The sequence below is a fragment of the Pavona decussata genome, unplaced genomic scaffold (genome assembly GCF_977016875.1).
Source record: "Pavona decussata unplaced genomic scaffold, jaPavDecu1.1 SCAFFOLD_26, whole genome shotgun sequence".
Classification (NCBI taxonomy): domain Eukaryota; kingdom Metazoa; phylum Cnidaria; class Anthozoa; order Scleractinia; family Agariciidae; genus Pavona; species Pavona decussata.
Window position 1 is genome coordinate 3,486,543 of NW_028145449.1, and position 23,205 is coordinate 3,509,747.

Genomic DNA, 23,205 nt, shown 5'->3' on the forward strand with positions numbered 1-23,205 from the left:
CTTGCAAGTTGAAAGTCAAATGACACCACAGAAAAGTTGGCTCAATCATTTTTGTTTGAATAGCCAATTTTTTGCTAGATTAGTCATCATTATAAACACGTTCAGAATACCGCAAAACAAAGTAGGCTGAACTGCAGTAACTGAGGTTTCATTTGATTGCATGGTGGCCCACGGTAACTTTTGAGAATTTCTTCATGGACTAAGAAAGTTAGATGCGTCTTTTAAACGGCGTAACTAATGATATTAAATTATAACTTAACGGCAGTTCGCCTGAATGATTTCATCTGTAGAGTCAAGAGCTGAAACCACTTGGAACAGAATAAATAAATAACACCAAAGTAAGTTAAAAGCGCTGCTTAGCAGCTTCGTGGAATCAAGTAGAATCTTCGAAAATTATGTCTGCCTTTTGATTTGGTCTCATTCTTTTCAAAACACTTCTTTCTAAGTGGAAGATTTAGAATGATAATGGGGCGGAAACTAATAGTTTTCTGACGCATACATTAAACATTGACAAAGGATCACAGGCAGCCCAAGCTCATTCTACGGAAAAAAAGATGGCGGCTGTACATTTACCACAATGCCTTGCGAACCTAACTCACCCAATAGGCACATAGAAAGCCATATTTTTTGCAAATTTCGTACCTACCCTAACAACATTGTGTATGCTAGGTTTGAAGTTTTTAGAACTTCTCTGTGCATTTTTATGAGCGCTTTTAAGGTTTTCGTACGCTAAGAATTATGGGTAAATCTACAAGTCGCCATCTTTTTCAGTATGGTGGATTAAAAGCTCTCTCCTAATGTGAGCTTGGCCTGCCTGTGGTTTGTATAGACGTTTTGTCTCTAAAGGCTGAGAGCTTCAAAAACAGCGTAGGATCATGTGACACGAAAATGTGGGGGCCAGCTCCTTGGAGGCCCCTAGGCACATAATTGGCTTTTTTGTCTGGGCTCCACGGTATTGAAAGGGTAACGAAATGTTTCTCTTTTGACGAGTGTCAAGGCAAGCCAGTAAGTTAAAAATAACCATGCTTAAAACCAGATAAACGTCTTCAGTAACCCTTTCTACTTCTACTAAGTAAACAGGGACACCAGCCATTTCAATTTCACTGAATATCTGTTTGGGTGATCTACATCGCCTCAGAAACTTTGGATTGATTTGTGAAGAAGTTCTCACGTCTTCCGGCTTTAGTTTTTTATCGCATTAAAAATTTAGTGACATGAGAAAATTAATTCCTTTGGTTTTCAAACTTGACGAAAAATGTCGTTGAGAAAGCGAAATAAGGCCAGCTCGAATTTTCAGAAAGCTAACAACAGCTTGCGAATTGGAATGATAGGGATCTTTCCACTAACATTTTCCATGAGTTAAGAAACCATCTAAAGAAGCCGAATAGATGAAACTGTATTGGCGTACTGCGCAGGAACCAGCCTGGTTTGCAACAGCGATAGTCACCTGGAGCCCGTTTCTAGAAAGTCCCGGTAACTTTCTGGCCCGATAAGTCTAGACTTTTAAAGGCCTGCAAGCTGTCATGGAAAACAAAAAATGGCATTTGAAATATTCTTTTTAGATATTCTCTTTGGGTTCCCTCGATATAAATTGTTCCTCAAGAAAAGTTACAGCTTTCTTTGTCAAGTAATAAGAACACTGCATGGAAAGTTTTAACTCTAACCCACCAAAAACTAAAGCCAAAGAGTTTGTCTATAGCTGAGTTATCATCATCATCATCATCATCATCATCATCATCATCATCATCATCATCATCATCATCATCATCATCATCATCATCATCATTATCACTTGATTTCGTCATTTTCTATTGGCTTACGGTGTTTCACTAACCTTATAGCCTGATGATGTTCATGCTTTTTGTTTACTACTCAGAGGTATGACAGTTCATGATATTTTTCTAACGGAAAATAACAAATATGGAAAACAGTCTACAGTTGGCTCTCGATCGCTGGCAACTGAATTCGTATTTTTCTGCGACCCGCGCTACTTTCTCGCGACCCACTACTCGCAAAAATTAGCCCCTCCCACAGTTAAACGAGCACGCAAAAAGAATGAACGACTTAAAAATTTAATGACTGAACGAACGGACAGACAGCAAAGGAAACGTCAAAATGAACAAGCAACGAAAGCGTGAAGCACAGACAGGTAACCTGATCACCGGAAAATTATCTCTATAGCTACCTTAAACCAGCCTTTTTCTTTTTCGTTCAGCCCCCGAGGAAGGTTTGTATTGCAAACCGAAATATCGGGTAATTTTTTTTAACAAATATATTTCAGATATTCTAGCCTTTGTTGTTTATTCTATCAAGCTCGTCACCTCCGCCGTTGGGATCAGTCTGCCGTCAGTATTTTGTACCTTAAACCAGCGATTTAGTTTGCCCGAGAAAACGTAAAAAATGATAACGGCAGTGAAACATTTGTCTTCTAAAGTCTGAAGGTCTTCATTTTAATATAGGTCGAAGTCAACAGACTCTGGTAGACTGAGATCGTCGAGAAAACGTTTGTTATAAAGTTTTTAGCACTCAAACCCGCAGACTGTTTGCCTCTCAAACATTGGTTCATTAAAACTGAGATTCTCTCACGAAAACGCGTTGCATTTCAACCTTTATACAGGTCAAAAACTTGTTACATGAAGCTAACTGAATAACACTTGTAGCGAACTTATGGAGACTTTCCGTCGATAAACACCCCTTCCCCTACCCCACGCCCTCCCCTTCCAACAAATGCTCCCACAATGCAGTTCACACTCGCGTTTGAGGAGAAGTTACAAAACAATATGCAGGATATTGGGAAGAAACTGTGGCTTTCTTGGCTGTTTGTCTGCCTTTTACTCGGTAATATTTGTAGATATAATTTAGCATACAATGAGTTATTCAAACGTAGCTTGCTTTGTGCTGCCTTTTGAATTATTTATGAACTGATGGTGATGTAGCCTCCCACGCAGACGTTAGGGGTTCGTCACGCGTTCCTGCCCCACTAACAAACGTGCAAACGAAAGAAGAAATGGGGCAGATTTAATGCTCCTTGTCTTCTACGGGACCAGAATTAGACGAGCTGAACATGTAGTTTGGAGGGATACCAAGCTAAAATCGAAACATTTTGCTGATAGATCAACTACATTTAAATGATCCCACGAGCCATTGTTAATCAAATCCCAGGATAAATTACAAAGAACGCGGATTTTAAAACGGGGAAAGTAAACGAGCTTCTGACCTTACCAAATGAAGCATGCATTTATATATAGTGGAGGGAAATTCTCGTCTGTTTTTGGGTAGACAAGAACCTGAGTACCTTTGGAAATGTTTCATGCCACAGTCAGACTTCCGCAAATCAGCAAATTTATTGATTTTCTTAACCAGGTCACCAATGCTCAGCTGTCAGCAAGAAATGGCTTCCAAACACTAATTATGGTAATCCAACCAACTGGGATAAAGGTCGAGTGCCGTGTGACGGTGATAACGTGCAACTGGACCAGGTAAGTATTGAGGGCACAAGCTGTTAAGCCTTGCAACAGATCAAGTTAGCTTAGCTCTTGTCCATACAGTAACAGGTCGTTGAGAACTCCAAATTCTAGAAAAACTACAAAAATTACAAAACTTTGGATATTTGTCGTTGTGTTCAATCCTGGATGTAGATGAACTTGTAACTTGTGCAGATCAGAAGGCTGTGGACTAATTTTCTCAATATTTAGGAATGATTAATTATTATTAAAATATAGAAGAAATTAGGTTCTCACAGTTATGTATGCAACCAGACTGAGCCATCAAGCCAACTGGGAGCTGGTCAACAGTCTGGTTGCTTATATAACTGCGAGGTCCTTTTCTTCTTCATTTTAAGCTTTCATCCGCAGTGCATATACATGTTACACATATATTAATTATTATTACTTACGCATGGTCACCTCCTTAGGATATTATGTTGTGCCAGAAAATAGCCATACCCTTCCCTCAGAAGGTATTTTGCATTGGAACGTCCACCCATCTGAAAACTCCAGTTTACCTTCACATATAACTTCCCTTTAACAGGAGGCCCTGGGTTCAAGTTCCGCTCTCACCACTTGCCGGATTTGTTTCACAGTAGCCCTGTTTTCAATCCAAGACCACGCTTTGTAAATTGCCAACTGGTTTGCCTCCCACCAGTTGGGATTCTTAAAAAAATGTTAAGTTATTTCATTGATTTATAGTGTTGCCGATTAGCACTACAGTGCTAAATACTTCAATACTTTAATAAAGTCATTTATATACTTATTTTTAATTAATTTTTTTTATCTTAAGCAGGACAAGCCATTGGTAGTATCTCTTAGGAGAAGTCACACTGTTAACTCTCTGGTGAGTTTCAAATTGTAGAAGAATCAATAAACTCATCAAACTCATTGGGTAGTTAATAAAAAAAACCCCACACCATATTTTCATGTATTAGAGCAGGTGATTGTAATAAAGGAGGTAAAGTGGCACTAGAGCCTAAGTGGCCTGCACAGCCAGAGCTTAACCCGGTTTCTGTAGCATGAAGCAACTAGGAGTATTGCTACTCCCCCAAGGATGGGACGCTAGTCCAATGCAGGGTTGCCCCCAGCAGTATGTTGCTGGTACTCATTTATACACAACGGTGAAGAGAGACGATGTGACACAAAGTTCCTTGTCTAAGGAAACAACACAGCAATGAAGAGACGAATTAACCTGGCCTCAAACCAACAGCCCTCAGATCTTCCGACCATCTGATCGAAAGTCCAATGCGCTAACCACCACATTACAGCTAGAAATTCAAAATGGAACATCCATCTTCTGGCTAAAACCTTGCTAGATATCAAGAGTACCTGAACTGATTCTCTCACCCACCCAATCACTCCATCCATCCTTTCTCTCCTCTCTCTTCCACCCCTTCCAACCTCCCTCCTTCCCTATCTGACCTAATACCCATTTCTTCCTTCCTTGCCTCCCACCCTCCCTTTCTCCCATTCGACTCACTCCCTCCCTCCTTCTTCACTCATTTGTTTCCTCCCTCCAGTTCTTTCTCCCACACTCCTGCCCTCTCATTCTCTTTGACTCTTTCCCTTCCTCCCTCCATTCCTCTCTCATCCATCCCTTCCCTTCTTCTATTGTTCCTTATTCCCACCCTCCCTCCATCCCTCACTCATTCCTTCCCTCCCTCCATTCCTCCCTCACCCACCCCTTCCCTTCCTCCATCCTACACTTATTTCCACCTTCCTTCCCTTCCTCACTCATTCCTTCCCTACCTCCAGTCCTCCCTTAGTCCTCCCTCACCCATCCCTTCCCCACCTCCCTGTCACACTAATTCCTTCTCTCTCTCCCTTCCCAACTCAATCCTTTCCTCCCTCCCATCCTTTCTCCCACACTCCTCCTCTCCCTCCCTTCCTCAGTCATTACTCTCGTACAGCCAGTCCTTCCTCGCCCATCCCTTCTCTGTCTCCCTGTCACACTCATTTCCACCTTACCTCCCTCCTGTCCTTTCTCCTACACTCCTTCCCTTTTTCTCTCATTCCTTTCCTTCCTCCATTCCTCTCTTACCCATTCTTCCCTCCCTCTACTGCACACTCATTTCCACCTTCCCTCCCTGATTCCTTCTCTACATCCAGTCCTCCCTCACCCTGACTCCTTCCCTCCCTCCCTCCTTGCTTCTTCCCTCACACAAAATGTAACAGCAAGTACACTCAGGTTCTTCCAATTCAGCCAGTTGTTGGCAATCTCCCGTATTAAACTCCAGCTTAGTCGGAGTTGTAAGTCAGAGCTGTTCCTTGCCTGTTCTTTGCAATGTTGTTTTTGGTCAAACCATCTGTTTTGTTTTTCATCATGTGAACTTGAATTTAACTCAAGTGTATCTGTTGCAGAGTTTGCCAGTGAATGGCGAAGTAATCTTTTATGATGGAGCTGAATTGCATTTCAGTGAAGGAGGGGACAGTGGCAGTGACACATCAAATTCTTGCAAAGGTGGCTGAGAGACCATAGTGTGCATCAACCCAAATATTGTTTATTATTTTTAAGCTAACAGCAAATTTTGTTCTCTTAGATTCTCAAGATAATTCATTTAGAACTGACTTCTGTCAAAGAGTTATCAGACTAATGCTAATGCATGGACAGTAAAAATTAATAACACCCCTGTACGTACCCACTTTTCTATAACCACCATTTTTCCTTTCATTTATACCCTGCATAGAATGTACACTTTCCCTGACTCCAAGTCCAAGACATTTTGTTAAATACATGTATATAGATGCTTAAACATACAGATGATGTACATGTAGTATCTGCAACTGGTCTGTACCAAATATTATGCATGATTCAAACATTGTACAGATAGTGTAGCTGTCCTCATTTCTAATATCTAGCTGTCTAAAGGATGATTTACACAGTACAACTTTGTCACATGTGACAAGCTGCTTACAGCAGGCCTATGACACAAATTGTTTTGTGTAACTCAAACCTACAACTCGCTTACGACTGCCGTGTATGTCACAAAAAACATGTTTTAAAATCCAGTACGACAATAATTATTGTAGGTAAGGGCAATGTTGAATGATGAGAATTGTGTGCGATTTTTTGCATGGCGCGAGCAGCACGCGCTCTGAAAATCACATGCGACAGTGGTATAGCAAAAGTTGTAGCGTGTAAATCGTCCTTAAGACTTTAAAACAATTTTGTTTTCCTGTAAGATTCTGGAGATGTAAGTTTTGTGGCTTCAGTTCAAGAGTGGTACGATCCTTCTAACTGGCAGGATATCACATTGGCGACATCGTCTGACATTATCCTTCACACAGACAATGTACCTTGTGTTCATGACACTGTAATCTTTCCACAGGTAAGGAATTTAGTTCTACAGTAGATTTAGTTTCAGTTCCTTCCTGTGAATATTATTATTCAGTCCTTTCCAATCCAGTTCTTACCAATGTTGTCATTCAATCCTAATAACAATCATATATTAATGATATGGCATTTTGTAAAAAAAATTTAAGACTGAATACACATCTAAAATCTTTTAAAAATTTAAAGTGAATTGTTTATATTTATTCTGTCAGTTTTTTAAGCACGGCATCTACAAATGTTTTTTTTGTCTTGAAGTCTAAATGTCAGTTTGTTCATGTTTTTGTCGCAAGGGAATCATTTTACAAGGTTGATGTCAATCTTGACTGGTGTCAATTGTTTTGACTATTAATTTTGGTATTAATATCAGACGAGTCTACAATAAACGCATAATTTGTCTCTTTGTAACCAGGCCCCAGTTGTTCAAAATAATATACATTATCCAGTGGATAAAATGTGCTCCAACCAATAAACATAATCACAGGATAGCTCCTTGTCTGCTGGATATTGTTTTTAGCTACTCTTTGAACAACTGGGGCCAGGTGTATAATGGGTGCTTAATTGCTTATTCCCTACTACTCCCAGTGGAGCATAGGTCCATGGAAACTGCCCGCCATCTCGATCTGTTTTGGGTTAGCGTTTCAAGCTCCCTCCAGGTGTAGCCTGCCTTGCCCACCTCATCGTCTATGATCTACCCATTCTCCTCCAGCTGTTCCTGGGGCAACTTCAACTTCTCTTTCCCTGTGGGTTCCATGTCAGTGCATGCCTGGTGACATTTGCTTGTTGGTTTTCCAAGGGTGTGCCTGACGTACAACCCCACTTGCGCCTTCTTATCTGGGTGTCGATTCTCTCCTGTTCAGCTCTTTCTCACAGTTCTTTGTTCCTTGTATAATGGGAGCTGGCCTCTAACATTTTTGGTCTCGCCCTGCAATGGGCTAGTATTCCAGGGAGATTAGTAAGCCTCTCAGTTATTTCACACTTAAAGAAACTGTTGTGAACAACTTATGTTTATGTAAACCATTTGTGGCTTGTGTGTAACTTTACTGCACTTCAGTACCTGGTTGATCCCCATTTAACAGCTGGGTTTAGAGAGACAATTTGTCTAAGAAAACAACACTAAACCTGATTTGCCATCTAATCTCTAGAGCTTGGACAATCTGTTACACATACACTGTTGTGACAGGTGTTTATTCATGGACTTTATTCATTTGTTCCTTTACAGGACAGTTCCTTTCTGGTTAAATCCAGCATTCCTATCAAAGTTGCTTCTGTTGAGCTCTTTGGCCAGGTATTGTGCTCTGACTGAAAGCGCGTTTCAAGCTAAATGAAAATTAACAAATCGACATAAGTTTTCTATGCGGTCTTTACTCTTATAGGCCATATAATGACGTCAATAAAATGTTCAAAACTCAAGTGGAACAGCGAGTGGTTTCACTGCCAAGTTCTGAACATTTTATGGTCTCATTTTATGGTCTACAAGAGTACAGACCATAGAAAACTGTCGTCAATTTGAATTCTACAATATAATGAAAAAATTATAAGCAGAGTTGGCTTTATTTTCTGTTGAGAAAGTGCATGTGTTACATCTGAGGTCATTTTTATTGTCTGTACTCTTATAGAGAATAGCTACGAGCCAATCAGCATGCAGGAATTTTGACAGTTATTGTAAAACACCCTTTTGAATTGTGAATCTACTTTAATCTTTGACTAATCCGATTTGGAATTCAAGACCCACACACTGCTTGTCATTAAGTCATATCCTTCCATCCCAAGTTAGATTTTTTTTTTGTTTTCACATGGCAATTGTAATTGTTATGAATATTGATTGTATATAATTCTGTTTTTCTTTGATAGAGGCAAAGCTCAAAGAGTTTCAAGGATTTCTATTCCAGTGAATCAGGAAGTTTACAATTCAACTTCACTGGGTCAGCAGATATCACATCTGTGAAGTGCAGCGATCAGACAGGCTGCACATGTGGAAACCTGAAGGTAATAAGACATACCTCTGTTACAACATGTACTGTGAAGCTGTCTCCTTATCAAGCTTTTGCATGAAAATAAACAAAATTTCCAATTTTCTCTAACAGTTTGCAGATACAATCTGTGGCCATGTGAAGTGTAAGGAGCCTGCTTGCACAGAGCCTTTTAAACCTGAAGGGAGTTGCTGTGACGTGTGTGGTGAGTAACTGTGGGTGCGGTTTTTCGGGAGAATCCCAAAACAGATTTGTGATCTCAGATCATTCGGATCATGGTGCATCAAAGGAACCGACAAATCCACTCCAGGCAAGGATTCGTCAGTTCCTTTGATGTACCATGATCCGAATGATCTGAGATCACAAATCCGATTTTAAATTCTCCCAAAAAAAAGGCACCCTGTATTTATTGACAGTAGTTCTCACTTTAGCACTAAAAAAAAAAAGAAAAGAATCATTCAATTTCTATCAAGCTGCATTAAGGAGCTGTGCAGCGCACACACTTTGTAGGACTTTAATATCATCCGATTGTCGCAAATTTAAGACCTTAATTCCCACAACCAGCTCCCAGCTGACCTCTAGCTCAGTTGGTTTAAGAGCGTTGATGATCAAATCTAGAGGTCATGGTTCAAAATCAAATCCCACCCAGGTCAAAGGTTTTTTCTTTGACCTTGGCAAGCCAAATCTCCTTCACCGGGCTAGCAAGCCTAAGGAACTTTAAGCACTCAAAAAAAAAATTTCATTCTGTTTCTGTTGTATTTATGGGCATACTAGTGGTGAGTTGAATTTTTGAAAAATTGTATTTCTTTAATTTTAAATACATATTGGCCTGACTTTTGACAAGTTTGAGAAACCTACAAGCTATTTGAATTCCTGGCAGAAAAATTAGAAGCCATTTGCTCTCTTGGCCCTCGTTGTCAATGCCCTCTCACCACTTATACATGTATAAAAGAAGAAATTCTCCTATCTTGTCCCCATACTTTTCTTATAAAATTACTGTGAAAAAGTTATTAAAATGTTACATGTAAGAAAATTCTCCTTGAGTGATCATATCCTTAATTCTCATCACCTCAGGGATTGAATAAGCATTGATATTACAAGGAGAAATTTGATGCTGATCAATGTTAGGGCTTAAAGGGTTAAGTTTAGTCTGTGACCAAAAAAATTATGTACTGAAGTATGAAGAAAGCTCTGATGGTTCTGATAACTTACTGTTTTCTTAGGTACCGTGCTAAAATTGAGGCTTGGACAAGATTTCAGAATGGATGAATACAGGAGTCTTCTACTTAATGTCTCTCAGAAAGTAAGTTGCATTCCAGATCACAAAGTAACTTATTTCTCCTTTTGAGACCTAAGGCCCGGCTCAGACGCCTGTTCTTCACATGATCCAAATCAAATTCAATGAATTAAGTTCATGTGAAGTCGGCGTCTGAATCAATTCAGAATGGCCGATCTAATTCGGATCGACTCAGCCGTTTTTCCTGCCTGGCTCAGCCGGGAATAATGGCTGTGGACCAGCTTTGATTCAGACGCCCACACATGAGTCCGAAGTCAAATGCATAAATTGAACCAAATCCGCAATTTTCTTCAGTCATAGTATGCTTCAGTGAATTAATTTTGGCTGAATTAGGTTCGGCGTCTGAATCAATTCAGCCAGGATTAATTAATTTGGGTCGGTCTAAGTTCAAATTCAATCTGTCTTATGTGAAGTTTGGTGTCTGAACTGTGCCTTAGAATGTCTAAAATGGGGGCAAGGTAACCAAACAGGGTGAGGGATTCATGGGTGTGGCATGTGGCTTGAGAATTTAACTGGTGGTTTAAAGGGGGGCAGTGCCAGGAGTACCTAATCGGGCCGCTCGACTAAAAACGCGCTCCGCAAGCTGGAATAGGAACTGAATACATTTGACGGTTAACCGGCTGGAAAGCTTCGGGAGAAAGGATCTCAATAAAACTTTGTGTAATTGCTGAGCGTTTGTCACTCTTTTACGGTATGTGATTTTAATTATATCGTAGGGGTTGTAACAGGAAAAAACTTCATGCTTGGGTCATTAGATTTCCATCGTTATACCGGGAATATTGTTAAATCGGGATTCTGCTCCATACAATTTATTGTAACTTTTGCCGGGACACAGAATGTTGATCGTTAAATCGGGAATATCGTTAGATCAACGATCGTAAAATTGGGGTTCCACTGTGAATATCTAGTTTGTTGAGATTTCTTAATAAAACACTGGTTCTAGTTGGGTAAAAAATGTCTCGTTTGTTTTTCTTGCCTGTCAGGACCTCTGTCAGGCTGGTAAAAAATCGTATTTGACTTCTCGCTCTAACACCGTCTTTACCAATGAAATTTGAAGGCAAGTAGCGCGCCAGGAAATAACGGCGGCTCCACTGTTTTCCATCTTGCGTTGTTCCTTCTATCTCTATATCACGCTGTGTATGTTAGCTGACAAAACTAAGCACCGTCTTTAAATTACTTACTGCAGGGAGACGCTTTCCTCCGTGCATCGCGTCTTCTCGCAGCCGTGTCAATTCGCGCAGCCGCCCGTGTCGTTTGCTCGCTTTACTATATAAGTGACTGACTGCTCGTCCGGGGGGGGGGGGGGGGGTGGTTACTCCCATATATGGGCTAGATAGGTTTGTGCCGCCCGGTAGGGTATGGTTTTTGAGGGTCTCCATCCTTGAATAGGAGATCATTTTTGCACGTGTTGGCATTGTGTTTTCGGTGTGATCCTTAGATAGGGTACCCAAGGTGTATCAGCTAAAATTCAAGTTCGTTGAGTGGAGAATGGGGAGGAAATGCTTAATTTTCTCGCGACTGCGGCGCTCGCCGCAAAACTCTTAGCGCGTAGAAGCAATTCCGCTTTTTCCTCAGTAGCATGACAGTGTCACAGCAGTGAGCAAACTTCTCCGAAAGATGTTCCATGATTATGATGGCATATTATTAAGCTAGGCTTTCTCTAGGATTCCATGCTTGATGCTTAACTTCCGATGTCACAGGAACGAAATAAAGCCGTTCACGACATTGAATTCTTAGTTTTTGTTTTTCCCTCGAATAGGGTGTCATTGTTCGAGTTTGGGCCTTAAATAGGGTATCAATTTTCGTTTGTCCCATCCTTGAGTAGGGTCAGGGGTTTAAGAACCTGGGCGGCATACACCTATCCGAAATTTATGGGAGTAATCCCCCCGGACTGCTCGTAGTCTAGTTGACCAGTAATTGCTGTAAATCTTATCTCCATCTGTTGTTCTATTCTAGGAATATGAGGGAGTCAGTGTCGCCACCTCCAAAACAGAGAGTGGTTTTGTCCAAGTAGTCTTGACAGATCAACAAACCGGTATTTCACTTAAAAAGTGTTGTTATTTTTGCGTAATGAGAGCTGCTAGATAGGACATTCCCATAGAATGGTTTAATTGTCCCCGGAGGGGTTGGGATGAGGAGGCATCCTTGTAGCTCGCGCCTTATTATCAGAGTACTTACAGTTGTAACATACTTGTAACATATTTGTAACAGTTGTAGCATATTTGGGGGAGTAGGGATGGCGCAGTGGTGAGAGCACTCGCCTCCCCCCAATGTGGCCCGGGTTCGATTCCCGGACTCGGCGTCATCTGTGGGTTGAGTTTGTTGTTGGTTCTCGTCCCTGCTCCGAGGGTTTTTCTCCGGGTACTCTGGTTTTCCTCCCTCCACAAAAACCAACATTTTCAAATTCCAATTCGACCCGGAACGCACAGACACCTTGAACGAGCTCCTAGAGCTCTTTGGTACTTCGTGAGTAAATAAATTACATTTACATTTTACATTTTACAGTTCGTATACTGGATGCAATCTCGACTTTGCCTGAACAGGGCGCGCACGGAAAAATAAGTAATAATGACGTAGGACCCTCAGTGTATCATAAGAAAATTAGAAATCATAAATATGAATGCTCCACACCGGGTGAGTGTTATTTTTTCAAGCCAATTGGTTAGTCAATGAACAGCTACCAAGAGGTACATTGCAAGTCCGTCGCATTGTTGTGTAATCTTTGTCTTTTTGGGCGTTATTACCTAATTGCTGTCCAGATTTTGAATGATTTCATACATACTGCCATGCATCATGCATACATACATCCTTTATTTGATAAGTAGGTCAGTACTGTCATTACAAAAACCAACTTCCAACTACCCTCCCTCGCAGACGCTCTTTTGGCTCGTCACACAATCTTAGACGTTTGGGAGGAAAGATTGCGTGACGAGCCAAAAGAGCGTTTGCAATGGAGGCTAACTTTTAAACGGGGGACTTATTAGAGAGGGGGGAATAAAAATGGGGGAGGGGGGGGGGGGAGATTAAGAGAGCTTTAACAGTAGCGTCATTATAATAATTACACAATTAGTAGCTCAGCTTAGTAATCTGTAAATAGTCACTGTAAATAATATTTCAAGCACAATCTAAACTGACGGTAAAATTTAATTCAGTAAATGTTTTGCGTTTTTGTTTTTCCTTAGGCAAAAAGGCACAGATAGCTGCTGAGCATTTGAAAGATATGATTGTCTCAGGTAGAAGTTTACACAACATTCTTTTTCAAATCAAAAATGGCCGCATAAAGAGATGAAAGCTACTGTTAGTGAAAATAATACCTAGGCCTACAGGACAGCACAATCCTAATTCCTAATTCCTGTTGTTGTTTTTTTTTTTCCCGTTGCACTGTTGCACTCTTTTTTGTTTGCATGCTCCGCATGACCAAAGATCAGTTTGAAATGAAAAATTATTTCACGTAATTAAACCCTTCAAATTAATTGGCCTGGCCGTGTATTAATTGCTGAGTACTAAGGATTCTTCGTCGTCCATTTTTTGATCTTCTCAACAGCTTACTTCTTACTATTCGGTTTTCTTTCTTTTCCTCAGAAAAGGCATTCAGAGTTGCTGGTGCTGAGGTTCTTGAAGAGTCAGGCACAGAGGCAGACGTTAGAAAACAAACAGGTTATATAATACACACCATCGACACCAAAATTCATCTATCAGGCAAAAACATAACATCACACTTCTTTCACATATGCCACTCATCGATATTCCATTCCTAGCAGCATGCAGGGTGTTTGACACATTAACGTAGTTTAATGGCCTTAGCTCTCACGAGTCTTCTGTAGCTCAGTGGTAGAGCATCCGAACTAGTAATCGGAAGGTCTCAGGTTTGACTCCTGCTGGGAGAACTTGGATTTTCTTTTTCCGAGTATGCCTGTGTCGCTGACTGAAAAATTCATTTTTCACCAACATGAATTGATTATAATATTGATACTATACTTGATCTTTTGCTTGGGGAAGGAGCGCAGTATGACAGCAATTTACGGCTGCACGTGAGACTACTTAGCAAACACCAGCACAAATCGCATGAGGTGCGGCTATTTACTGGAGATGTAGTTGCTTATGAGAGGTTTAAAATACAGACTGTGATTACAGCTGTAAAACAAAAACTGTTTAAGATGACAATGTATAGTTAAAAATATCAAGCGACTACATATGATATTTGGAAATACCATATAAACGACTCTATAATATGTTCCCTTCAAAATGTTAGTCAAAACCAACGTTATTACAAGATAGGACATTTTTTAAAACAATTCACCAAAAGAAAATGTAGGTATTAAGAAACGAAATCAGGGATCATTTTAATAACTTTTTGCTATGGCAACTGTCTTAATGCACGAGAAATAACAGATCATGTACTGTAAATATGTTGGCAACCTTCCCCCTAAATTTCCAGGACAAAAACTGTATGATGAGATACTAACGTTAGCCTTCTCTCTTGAGTTGTATTTGTTATAGAAGGTTTATGTACGTATAAACAGAAAGTAATAATTTAATATATTTTGTTTCCATACAGGGGAGCCAAAAAACACCTTGGTAATTCCTTTGGCTGTAGGACTCACCATTCTGTTTCTATTTATTGTTATCGCACTGTTCCTTATCTTCAGACGCACTCAAAAGTGAGCTAAGAAAACGTTTTCTTTAACGTTACTTTTTTTTAGCAAGATCTTGACCTTACAGGAAACCTCCACTCTTGAAATCAATTAACGTTAGTGTTGAAAATACAATCAAATTTCAAATTTCGTCGGAAACCAGGGAATAATATTTCTGTATCGGACAAAACAAGATTTGATTATCGTCCATTTTAGTTTTTAAATTTCCCGGACGCCGCCATGTTGAATTTCATGATGTCATACGGTTGCTCAATTGTTTCACACAAAAGAACTTCTGACAATAGCAGCAACCGTATGACGTACTAAAATCAAAAATGGCGGCGCGCGGAAAAGTGATAATAGGCGATAATCATGGGTGCTTAGCATTTACATCGAAAAACCGGAAATTCCAGTTGGAAAATCAAATGGTACGCATCATTCCATTTGGAGTACTTCTGAAATTATGGACTTCTGGTCAAAGTGATGCATTTTTATTACTCCTTTTGGGATTTACATTCCATCTTCTATTAAGACAAGCTAAATCATTTCTTATTTGTACCGAAAATTTTCATTTGGGTGGTTTGCGTAAATGGTAAGCTCCCATATCTACTTTGTAGCACACTTGAACATTATTTCTAGTTTTCCAACTAAAATTTAGAATTTAGAACGCTTGTTTAGTCAAGGCTATTCCGATTCAAAATGAAACTATGGACTAAAATAACTAAAAGGAATGATTACCATGAGAAAAATCGATTGAGTAGAGCTAAAGCGACAATCTTTTCATCTCCTACAAATTTGCACAAAAACGTAAACACGACATGCTATTGAAAACATGTTTTTGTGTTGTTGAGCTTGTTCCTTCAATCTTAAGCGAAGCTATAAACGGTAACGTTTGGGATCAATGACCACAGGTTAATATAAACCACAACAATTATTACATTAGCAAGCAAAAATTAAAGTTAATAGCCGACGTTTCGGCGTCATCGTGACACCATTCTCAAGGCAAAGTGGATAAATTTGGATTTGATTTCTATACTCTACAGTCTCTATTACATTATTAAGAGTATTAAATACGAGTATTCACTTCTTGGCAAACTCCACCGGTTCAAATTTTCTCCCCGTGTAGGCAGTTCTTAATATCTCTGAAATGTCCTCACCAAACTGAGTTTTGAGGCGTTCTTTCGAAAGAAAACTTTTCCAGAGGGGGGTGGGGGTGTATTCTGTATTTGAGGAAATTCCGAATAGGTGGGGGGGGGGGGGGGGTCCTTTGTGAAATTCCCTCCGTCGTGGGGGTATGGATATTTTCTGGAACCACACAATTTGGAAAAAAATGTTCTTATTTGGTAGAAATTATAGACTGAGAAAGAAGACTGAATGTTTGTAATTGGACCTGATTTTTTTAGAGCGCAGACATAATAGATTCATGAAATACAACTTCATATTCCAAAAAGTGATATTTACAGCTATGTTTAGCAGTATTTCATGAATCTTAAATGTCTGAAATCTAGTAACTTCTACACCACGTTTATGTTCTACATATGTATTTAAAATTTCATCACCTGCAACACTCTTTGAAAAAAATAAAGCTATTTTTAAATAAGCCTGTTTAAAGAACCAAAACAGGCTTATTTCGTCTTATGCATCAAATGTATAAGAACCTAAACAGCCTGACCTGGAAAATTGTAGGTTTTTATACGTAGGATTTTACTGTAGTTGTGAAAACAGTCCAAATTCTACTTCTTTTAGGATGCGAAGTCTTTCATTTCCCCTTGTGGAGATGGAGGATGATCTGGAGTTGGAGGAGATAGATAGCGCTCAAAGGACAGGCAAGCGTGATCAGGAGGTAGGAGACTCACAGCATGATGATCGTAAAAAGTTTAAGACAAACGACAACAGTTTTGATTTTAAAGACGTGTTTCGACAGCTCTTCTGTCGTGTTCAGTTTTAAATCGTAAAGTACAAAGTTGAATTAATAACACAGTACGTAGAAATTCTGATGGGAAAAAACTGTAACAGAAAAATCAAAGAATACGTGACAATGTGTGACTATAAAGATCAAGTTTTATATTTACATGGTATTGTTCCCATTGGATATGAATACCTTCCTTTACCTTGAGCGGAAAACTGGTGGAAGCATGATCGAAGTAGTGGTAAAGCTTTTGCAAGGGATTCTAACGAGCTCTGAAATGGAGTTGAATACACTGCACTCAATATCACAGAAATGGTGGCCACTAGTTCGGGCCAAAAATATGTTCATCTTACTGATGAATGAGATATTAGATACCTTTTGGGAGATATTAGATACCTTTTGGCGAGCGCGCACTGTAATTGGTCGAAAGTCGTGCTTTTATAACCTTAACTTAAAGGACACAGGAAATTTTTTGAGAGTTGTGTAATAATGTGTTGTAGATGACGTGAAATACGTGAAAATTTATATATGAACTACGGATGAAAGGCTACAGTTGCCGTGTCAGGCTTACTGTTCGCAGCTGCGATGGTCCTTCAGCTATTTAATATGTTGTAGTTCACGAAAGTAATAATTAAATTTAGTTCCCTGACGCCTATTAACTTAACAGATCTGAAGCATGTAGCATGTCCACCCTGTCAATAAGTTCTTTGAGGAGTAAGACACTTTCCCCAAATTGGTATCGTACCAGGGAAATGCCGGTTTCTGCAAAGACATTAGAGACGTTCAGATTTGAGTACGAGCACGAGAATGAGTGCGACTTTTCAAATCCAGTTTGCATGCTTCATCATCATCATCATCATCATCATCATCATCTATTTGCCTCAGTAAAAGAAGAAAACATTCAAATTATAAGTCGAGGTAATGGCGAGGAGACCTCAAGAAACCACCAGGCTTATAAGAGAGGCCACCTCGGCTGTCATTAATTAATAGAAAACATGGTGCTGCGTAAGTGCGGCTTGGTCAATTCATGATTTTACAAATAAAAACTGCAACATTTTTTTCTTAAAGGTTAAAAAACTAAATGAAGAAGTAATTGATATTGGGAGAGAGTTCCAGATTTTGGGACCTTGGTAAAGGATGTAAATTGCTTAAGATTTTTGCGACAAGAATGCGATCGATAGCGGTTGGCTGTTTTGGTGCCATAATTATGCACTTGGCTACTTCTTAAAAACAAATTCAGAAACATTGGAGGTAATAATTGATTTTCATGCGATGCGATTAAATAAATTACTGATTGGTCATTCTCTTTGTTTGCTTTTCAAGATGTCGATGGATAACCCAATGTATGAGTGCACAGCAACTGGAAAGGAATAGAAGATATTATTTGAGAACTTATGCTTTGACAACTGCAGTCTCTAGTCAAGCTGCCTAAGAGCATTTCTCAGTCATTTTCGCTGAATAAAAAATCCTCAAAAGTGACCATTTAAATGAAAGCTACTGAGCAGTGCTTTCCTGTGGAGCTGTTTATTATGCTGTGCAAGGTGATTCTAACTTTTGAAACTGGGAATGAAATCCTGAAGAGTGATCATTCAAATGAAAGCTACTGAGCAGTACTTTCCTGTGGTGCTGTTTACTATGCTGTACAAGGTGATTCTAACTTTTGAGTCTGTGTATGAAATCCTAAAGTGTGACCATTCAAACGAAAGCTACTGAGCAGTACTTTCCTATGGTGCTGTTTGTTACGGTGGATCTGTCGTTTGAGTCTCTAGATAAAACTGGTAGTGTGGCCATTCAAATGAAAGCTACTGAACAGTAATTAGTTGTGGTGCTGTTTGTTGTGCTCTATAAGAAGCTCGTATAACGTTTTAGTCTGCGGATTTGACAATTCCAATAAAAGCTTCGTAGCAGTGCTTTCTTGGTTTCTCAGGTTTGCCTTTCACTACCTCCTAGGTAGTTATGTGAGAAGGTTGACGAGGACTCAGTGTCTTAAATATGTTTCTGAATAAACGTAAGGTAGTGATAGCATTTATCCGAAGAAATATTGGAAGCAAAAAGCCTTTAAACCAATGTAAAGATACACCATTTTTATTGCCATAATTATTATTACATATTACCATAATAAGGTTATGAAAAGGAAATGTTTGTGAGGGAAGGATTTCAGTTCATTACATTTGTAGCGATAAAAATTGTACATTAACAATCAGACGTATGTAAAATAGTAAGTTGAAGGTTTTAAAACATCAACTTTCCAAGAAGAAAGGCAGTACTTCCAGTCCACGCCTATTTCCATAAATTACAGTGTACGTGTTTAAGCCTGGTTTACACGTACGACGCAAGCATAAGCATAAGCACAAGCATAAGCGCACGGATGTTTACACATGCAATAAGCATAAGCATAAGGTGACATACGCATGCGCAGAAGCATAAAAATTTGCTGGCGCCATTTTGCAAATGGCAACGCATGAGTAACTAGAATGTACGCTGACAACTTGTCACTGTTTTTCAGTTTTATTTCCTTGCGCTTGTGCTTATGCTTGCGTCGTCCCGGTTTACACGTACAACGCAAGCACAAGCACAAGAGAATGGAAATCGTTCCATTCTCTTGTGCTTGTGCTTATGCTTGCGTCGTTGCGTCGTACGTGTAAACCGGGACGACGCAGGCATAAGCACAAGCGCAAGCACAAGGCGCTTATGCTTGCGTCGCACCGGTTTACACGTAGGTTTCTTGTGCTTATGCTTGCGTTTATGCTTATGCTTGCGTCGTACGTGTAAACCAGGCTTTACAAGTGTCAAGTGTCAGTTGCCTAATTAAAAATAAATTACATGTAAGTGCCGGGTCATAAAACAAATTAAAGTGTTTACTCTAACAAACACCTTCCAATGAAAAAGGTTGAAAGATTATTATTATTATTCAAACTAGTTCGATTAAAACTAACTTTAATTAGAAAAATATTGGCTGGTATAAATTCGGTAAGAAAAAAGCGAAACCCTACCAAAAACGATAAGGATAGGAAAATAGCCATTTCCAGGGAAATGCCAACGAAAGGTTAACTTTTAAAGGTCGAAAACAGTAAAATAAGTCATGATTTAAGGTAAGCAATCTATTGTTATCTGAGGAAAGACCAATTTCAAGCATAATTGAAGGAAGGGTTAGTTTCCTGAGAAACATGTCCTAAACAGAACAGCTGCTCCTACCAAATTTATTCCAACAGAAAACAACGTTTGATCAGCGATAGATCCGTACTAAACTAAAACATAAATAGAAAGGTAAATGATTGAACTTTTTAATACTTTTATCCCTTTGATTCGAATATTCCCGGTAAATAAGGCACTTATTGTATTGTTTCCCAACACCGAACGATAAATAAACCCATGCAAGAAAACCAATGATAAAATAGCACAAGTGTGAGTTTCAACATTATACGACCTTGCTGATTCAAGGGGAAGAATCATGCAATTTTGCTGTCATTTTAAAACCCAAAAAATGTTTGTCTGTCAGCAGAAACAAAGAAATAATTGTCAAGTTTGTTATAAATTATCACCCTAGTGGAATAAAACTGTCGATTAGTGTCTCTGGCCAGAGACAGAGTAGGCCGGTGTGGATTGAAACTTGAAAAATGTCAGGCTAATGTTTTTGAAGTTCTTGCATTTTTGTTTCCAAAATGAGCTAGAACAGATAACGAGTTCTTCCTTTCAAGAATTGAGTTGATTTCTTTCCTCTCGTCATTCTAGAATTATTTGGCAGCTGATTGAAGGTCCTTTTCACCATTTTTAACAAAAGATGCCGAAAAACCCCATGATGCTTCCCCTATAAGGCCCTGTCCACACTAATGAGTTTTCGCCTTCTGTCCACACTAAAACGCTGAGCGTTTCCATCGAAAACGCATCGATTTGAAAACGCCCTTTTATAAGTGAATACAAATGAAAACGCACACAAATCTGACGTCACCATTAGAGTTGTACCCAGGCTTCGCATCTTTTGGAAATCAAACATGGCGGATGAACATGCTTTTCCCGATGCTACTAACATATTTCGTAGCCTGTTTGGGGCTTAACCTTGCTCTATTCAACCATTTCTTGGTTTTTCATAGAAGAAGATCATCTGTGGTAAGGGCATTTGCCCTTAAAAGATCTTTCCATCATAGTGCTGGAGCAGGAACATACGGAAGACTGTAAGGGACATGCGAGATGCGATTTAGTTGTAGATGAAAAAAAAAAATGTTTAGGGTAAATGCGAGATAGAAAATGCAAGATAAAAAAATGCGAGATGCGACATAGAAAATGCGAGATGATAGAAACGATGAGCTCACAGTCTCAACGGTTAAAAAAAAAAAAGGTAAAATAAAGTGTTGACAGGCCAGACACGACTCATAAGCACGTGGTATGGTGGTGTGAAAAGTGGCTTCTCGTTATAGTTTTGCTCTCACTAGTGTATCTCTTAAAGATTTTCCTTTTTTGTATGAGATAAGTGGTCAGGAGGTTCTTTGAATATTTCTAGAAGCAATGGGGTAGTTTGTTGTGACATAAGGTAGAATTCTGTTTCGCACTTTCTCTTTTTGTTGTAAAAGCCGAGTTCCGTTCAGTGAATTTAACCTCGGAGATACATTTTCTCAATGTGATTGAAGTGGTAGCCGTTTTGAAGTTGGTGATATTGCAATAGAATGATTTCGATGAGGAATTGGTTCTAAGGAGTCTCAGGACTTCACCTTTTATAAGTCCTTTTCTGACCGCTGGTGTGTGGCAGGAAGAAAATTATGTGTACTGTTTTAAAACGCAGTATGCAGAGCGTGCGAGAATTCCTACAGGGTTAACGCCCCCATCCCTACACACTATCCCAGAGAAATTCTAAGGCATTTCCTTCAAGAGAATTCATTTGAATTCAACGGTGAGAACTATCTTCAAATACACGGAACCTCAATGGGCACGAAGATGGCCGTCGCTTTTGCAAACATCCGTTTCTTCGATTGAGAAGGAAATAATTAGCCAAAGCAAAACAAAACCACTTGAGTGGAAAAGATACATTGATGACATATTCTCATTATGGAGTGCTGATAAGAAGGAGATAGAAGATTTTTTGTCCTTGCAAACAGACACCACCTTAGAACTAATTTAACGGCTGAAATCTCTAACAAAGAAATTAACTTTCTGGACACAACTGTTTACGAAGGCGAGAGATTCTACAATGAAGGAATCCTTGACATTCGCACGCACTTTAAACCTACAGGGACTCTTTCGTTTTTTTCAAAATCAACCATTGCTTCTAAATATATTCAAAGAGCCTCCACTTATCTCATACATAAAAGGAAAATCTTTAAGAGATATAGTCGTGAGAGCAAAACTATAACGAGAAGCCACTTTTCACACCACTAGACCACGTGCTTATGAGTCGTGTCTGGCCTGTCAACACTTTATTTTACCTTTTTTTATCATTGAGAATTTTCTATCATCTCGCATTTTCTATATCGCATCTCGCATTTTCTATCTCGCATCTCACATTTTTTTTATCTAATCTCGCATTTTCTATCTCGCATTTCTTATTTCACTTCTCGCATTTTCTATCTCGCATCTCACATTTTTTATCTCATCTCGCATTTTCTATCTCGCATCCGTCGCATTTTCTATCTCGCATCTCGCATTTCTTATTTCACTTCTCGCATTTTCTATCTCGCATCCGTCGCATTTTCTATCTCGCATCTTGCATTTCTTATCTCACATCTCGCATTTTCTGTCTCGCATCTCGCATTTTTTATCTCACATCTCGCATTCGTACCCTGAAAAAAAAATTTCATCTACAACTAACTCGCATCTCGCATGTCCCTTCAAGCTTCCTGTTCCGTACGGATACTTTTGAAAACGCATTAGTGTGGACGGGGCCCAGGATGCTTTCCACAGACTTGGTATCTCAAAATTAGACGCCAGTGTTATTTGAAAATGCCTATGATGTTTGAAAATACACCTCCCGAGGTATTCGACGTCTTTTGCATACATTGCGTTTTTGACCCCCCAAAAGGTTTCCATGGAAAGTCACGACTGTGATATCGAAAGATGTAAGGTCATAAAATTTAGCCAATAGTATTGGGCTTCGACATGACGTATCTTTCATTTTGTGACTTGCATTTAATGTTTAGCAGTCATAGTTCAGAACGCAAACTTTCAACGATGTCCACTAAGCTAATTTATCCGTTTCTTGGGATTGTGCTGCTTTTTTCAGCATGCCATGAAAGCGATCAATCTTATATGAATTTGGATCGGCTGTGCGACTTAACTATTCCTGAGTTTAGGATGAAGCTTCTTAAGGATGCCATGAATCGCCTCCAGACCAAATATGACATAGCAAATGGCTTAGCTGTCTTTGGGCTTTGCGATCCGACAGATCCCCAAATGCCGCCAAGTTGTTTAAATTACAACAACCCTTCAGTAGCGTATGGATCAACTCTCGTCCCTTGTCCAGATAACAAGTGCCCTCCTGAAACCCCGTCGTCATTTTTAGCTGGCAAGAGTGGGTATTACGAACCGAGGCAAGACCATGGCTTGGTGCTGTTTGGCTGCCTGCCACCAAAGACGGACTACTTC

The 23,205-nt window shown here is 39.5% G+C and overlaps 1 protein-coding gene across 2 annotated transcripts; it reads left to right on the plus strand.

Moving 5' to 3' along the window:
- Positions 1 to 2,753: 2,753 nt before the first annotated feature.
- On the plus strand, positions 2,754 to 18,543 carry LOC146485586 (protein amnionless-like). Of its 2 annotated transcripts, none has more exons than XM_085103476.1 (15): positions 2,754 to 2,838; positions 3,364 to 3,479; positions 4,279 to 4,332; positions 5,850 to 5,949; positions 6,672 to 6,817; positions 8,042 to 8,107; positions 8,674 to 8,808; positions 8,907 to 8,997; positions 10,016 to 10,095; positions 12,046 to 12,124; positions 13,272 to 13,322; positions 13,672 to 13,746; positions 14,648 to 14,750; positions 16,470 to 16,566; positions 17,956 to 18,543. In XM_085103476.1, exons 1-15 carry the CDS (start codon positions 2,781 to 2,783, stop codon positions 18,004 to 18,006), a joined length of 1,302 nt encoding a protein of 433 aa, XP_084959602.1. In that variant the 5' UTR covers positions 2,754 to 2,780; the 3' UTR covers positions 18,007 to 18,543. The 2 variants fall into 2 exon arrangements, with proteins under 2 accessions (XP_084959602.1, XP_084959603.1); XM_085103477.1 differs by having other exon boundaries at positions 4,282 to 4,332.
- The last annotated feature ends 4,662 nt before the right edge of the window (positions 18,544 to 23,205 follow it).

Excerpts from the sequence above, each read along its gene's own strand:
- LOC146485586 (XM_085103476.1), top strand. The coding sequence starts at position 2,781 with ATGCAGGATATTGGGAAGAAACTGTGGCTTTCTTGGCTGTTTGTCTGC. Across the intron at positions 13,323-13,671 it reads GAAAGATATGATTGTCTCAG|AAAAGGCATTCAGAGTTGCT; the intron begins GTAGAAGTTTAC and ends TCTTTTCCTCAG. Across the intron at positions 16,567-17,955 it reads CAGGCAAGCGTGATCAGGAG|ATGTCGATGGATAACCCAAT; the intron begins GTAGGAGACTCA and ends TTGCTTTTCAAG.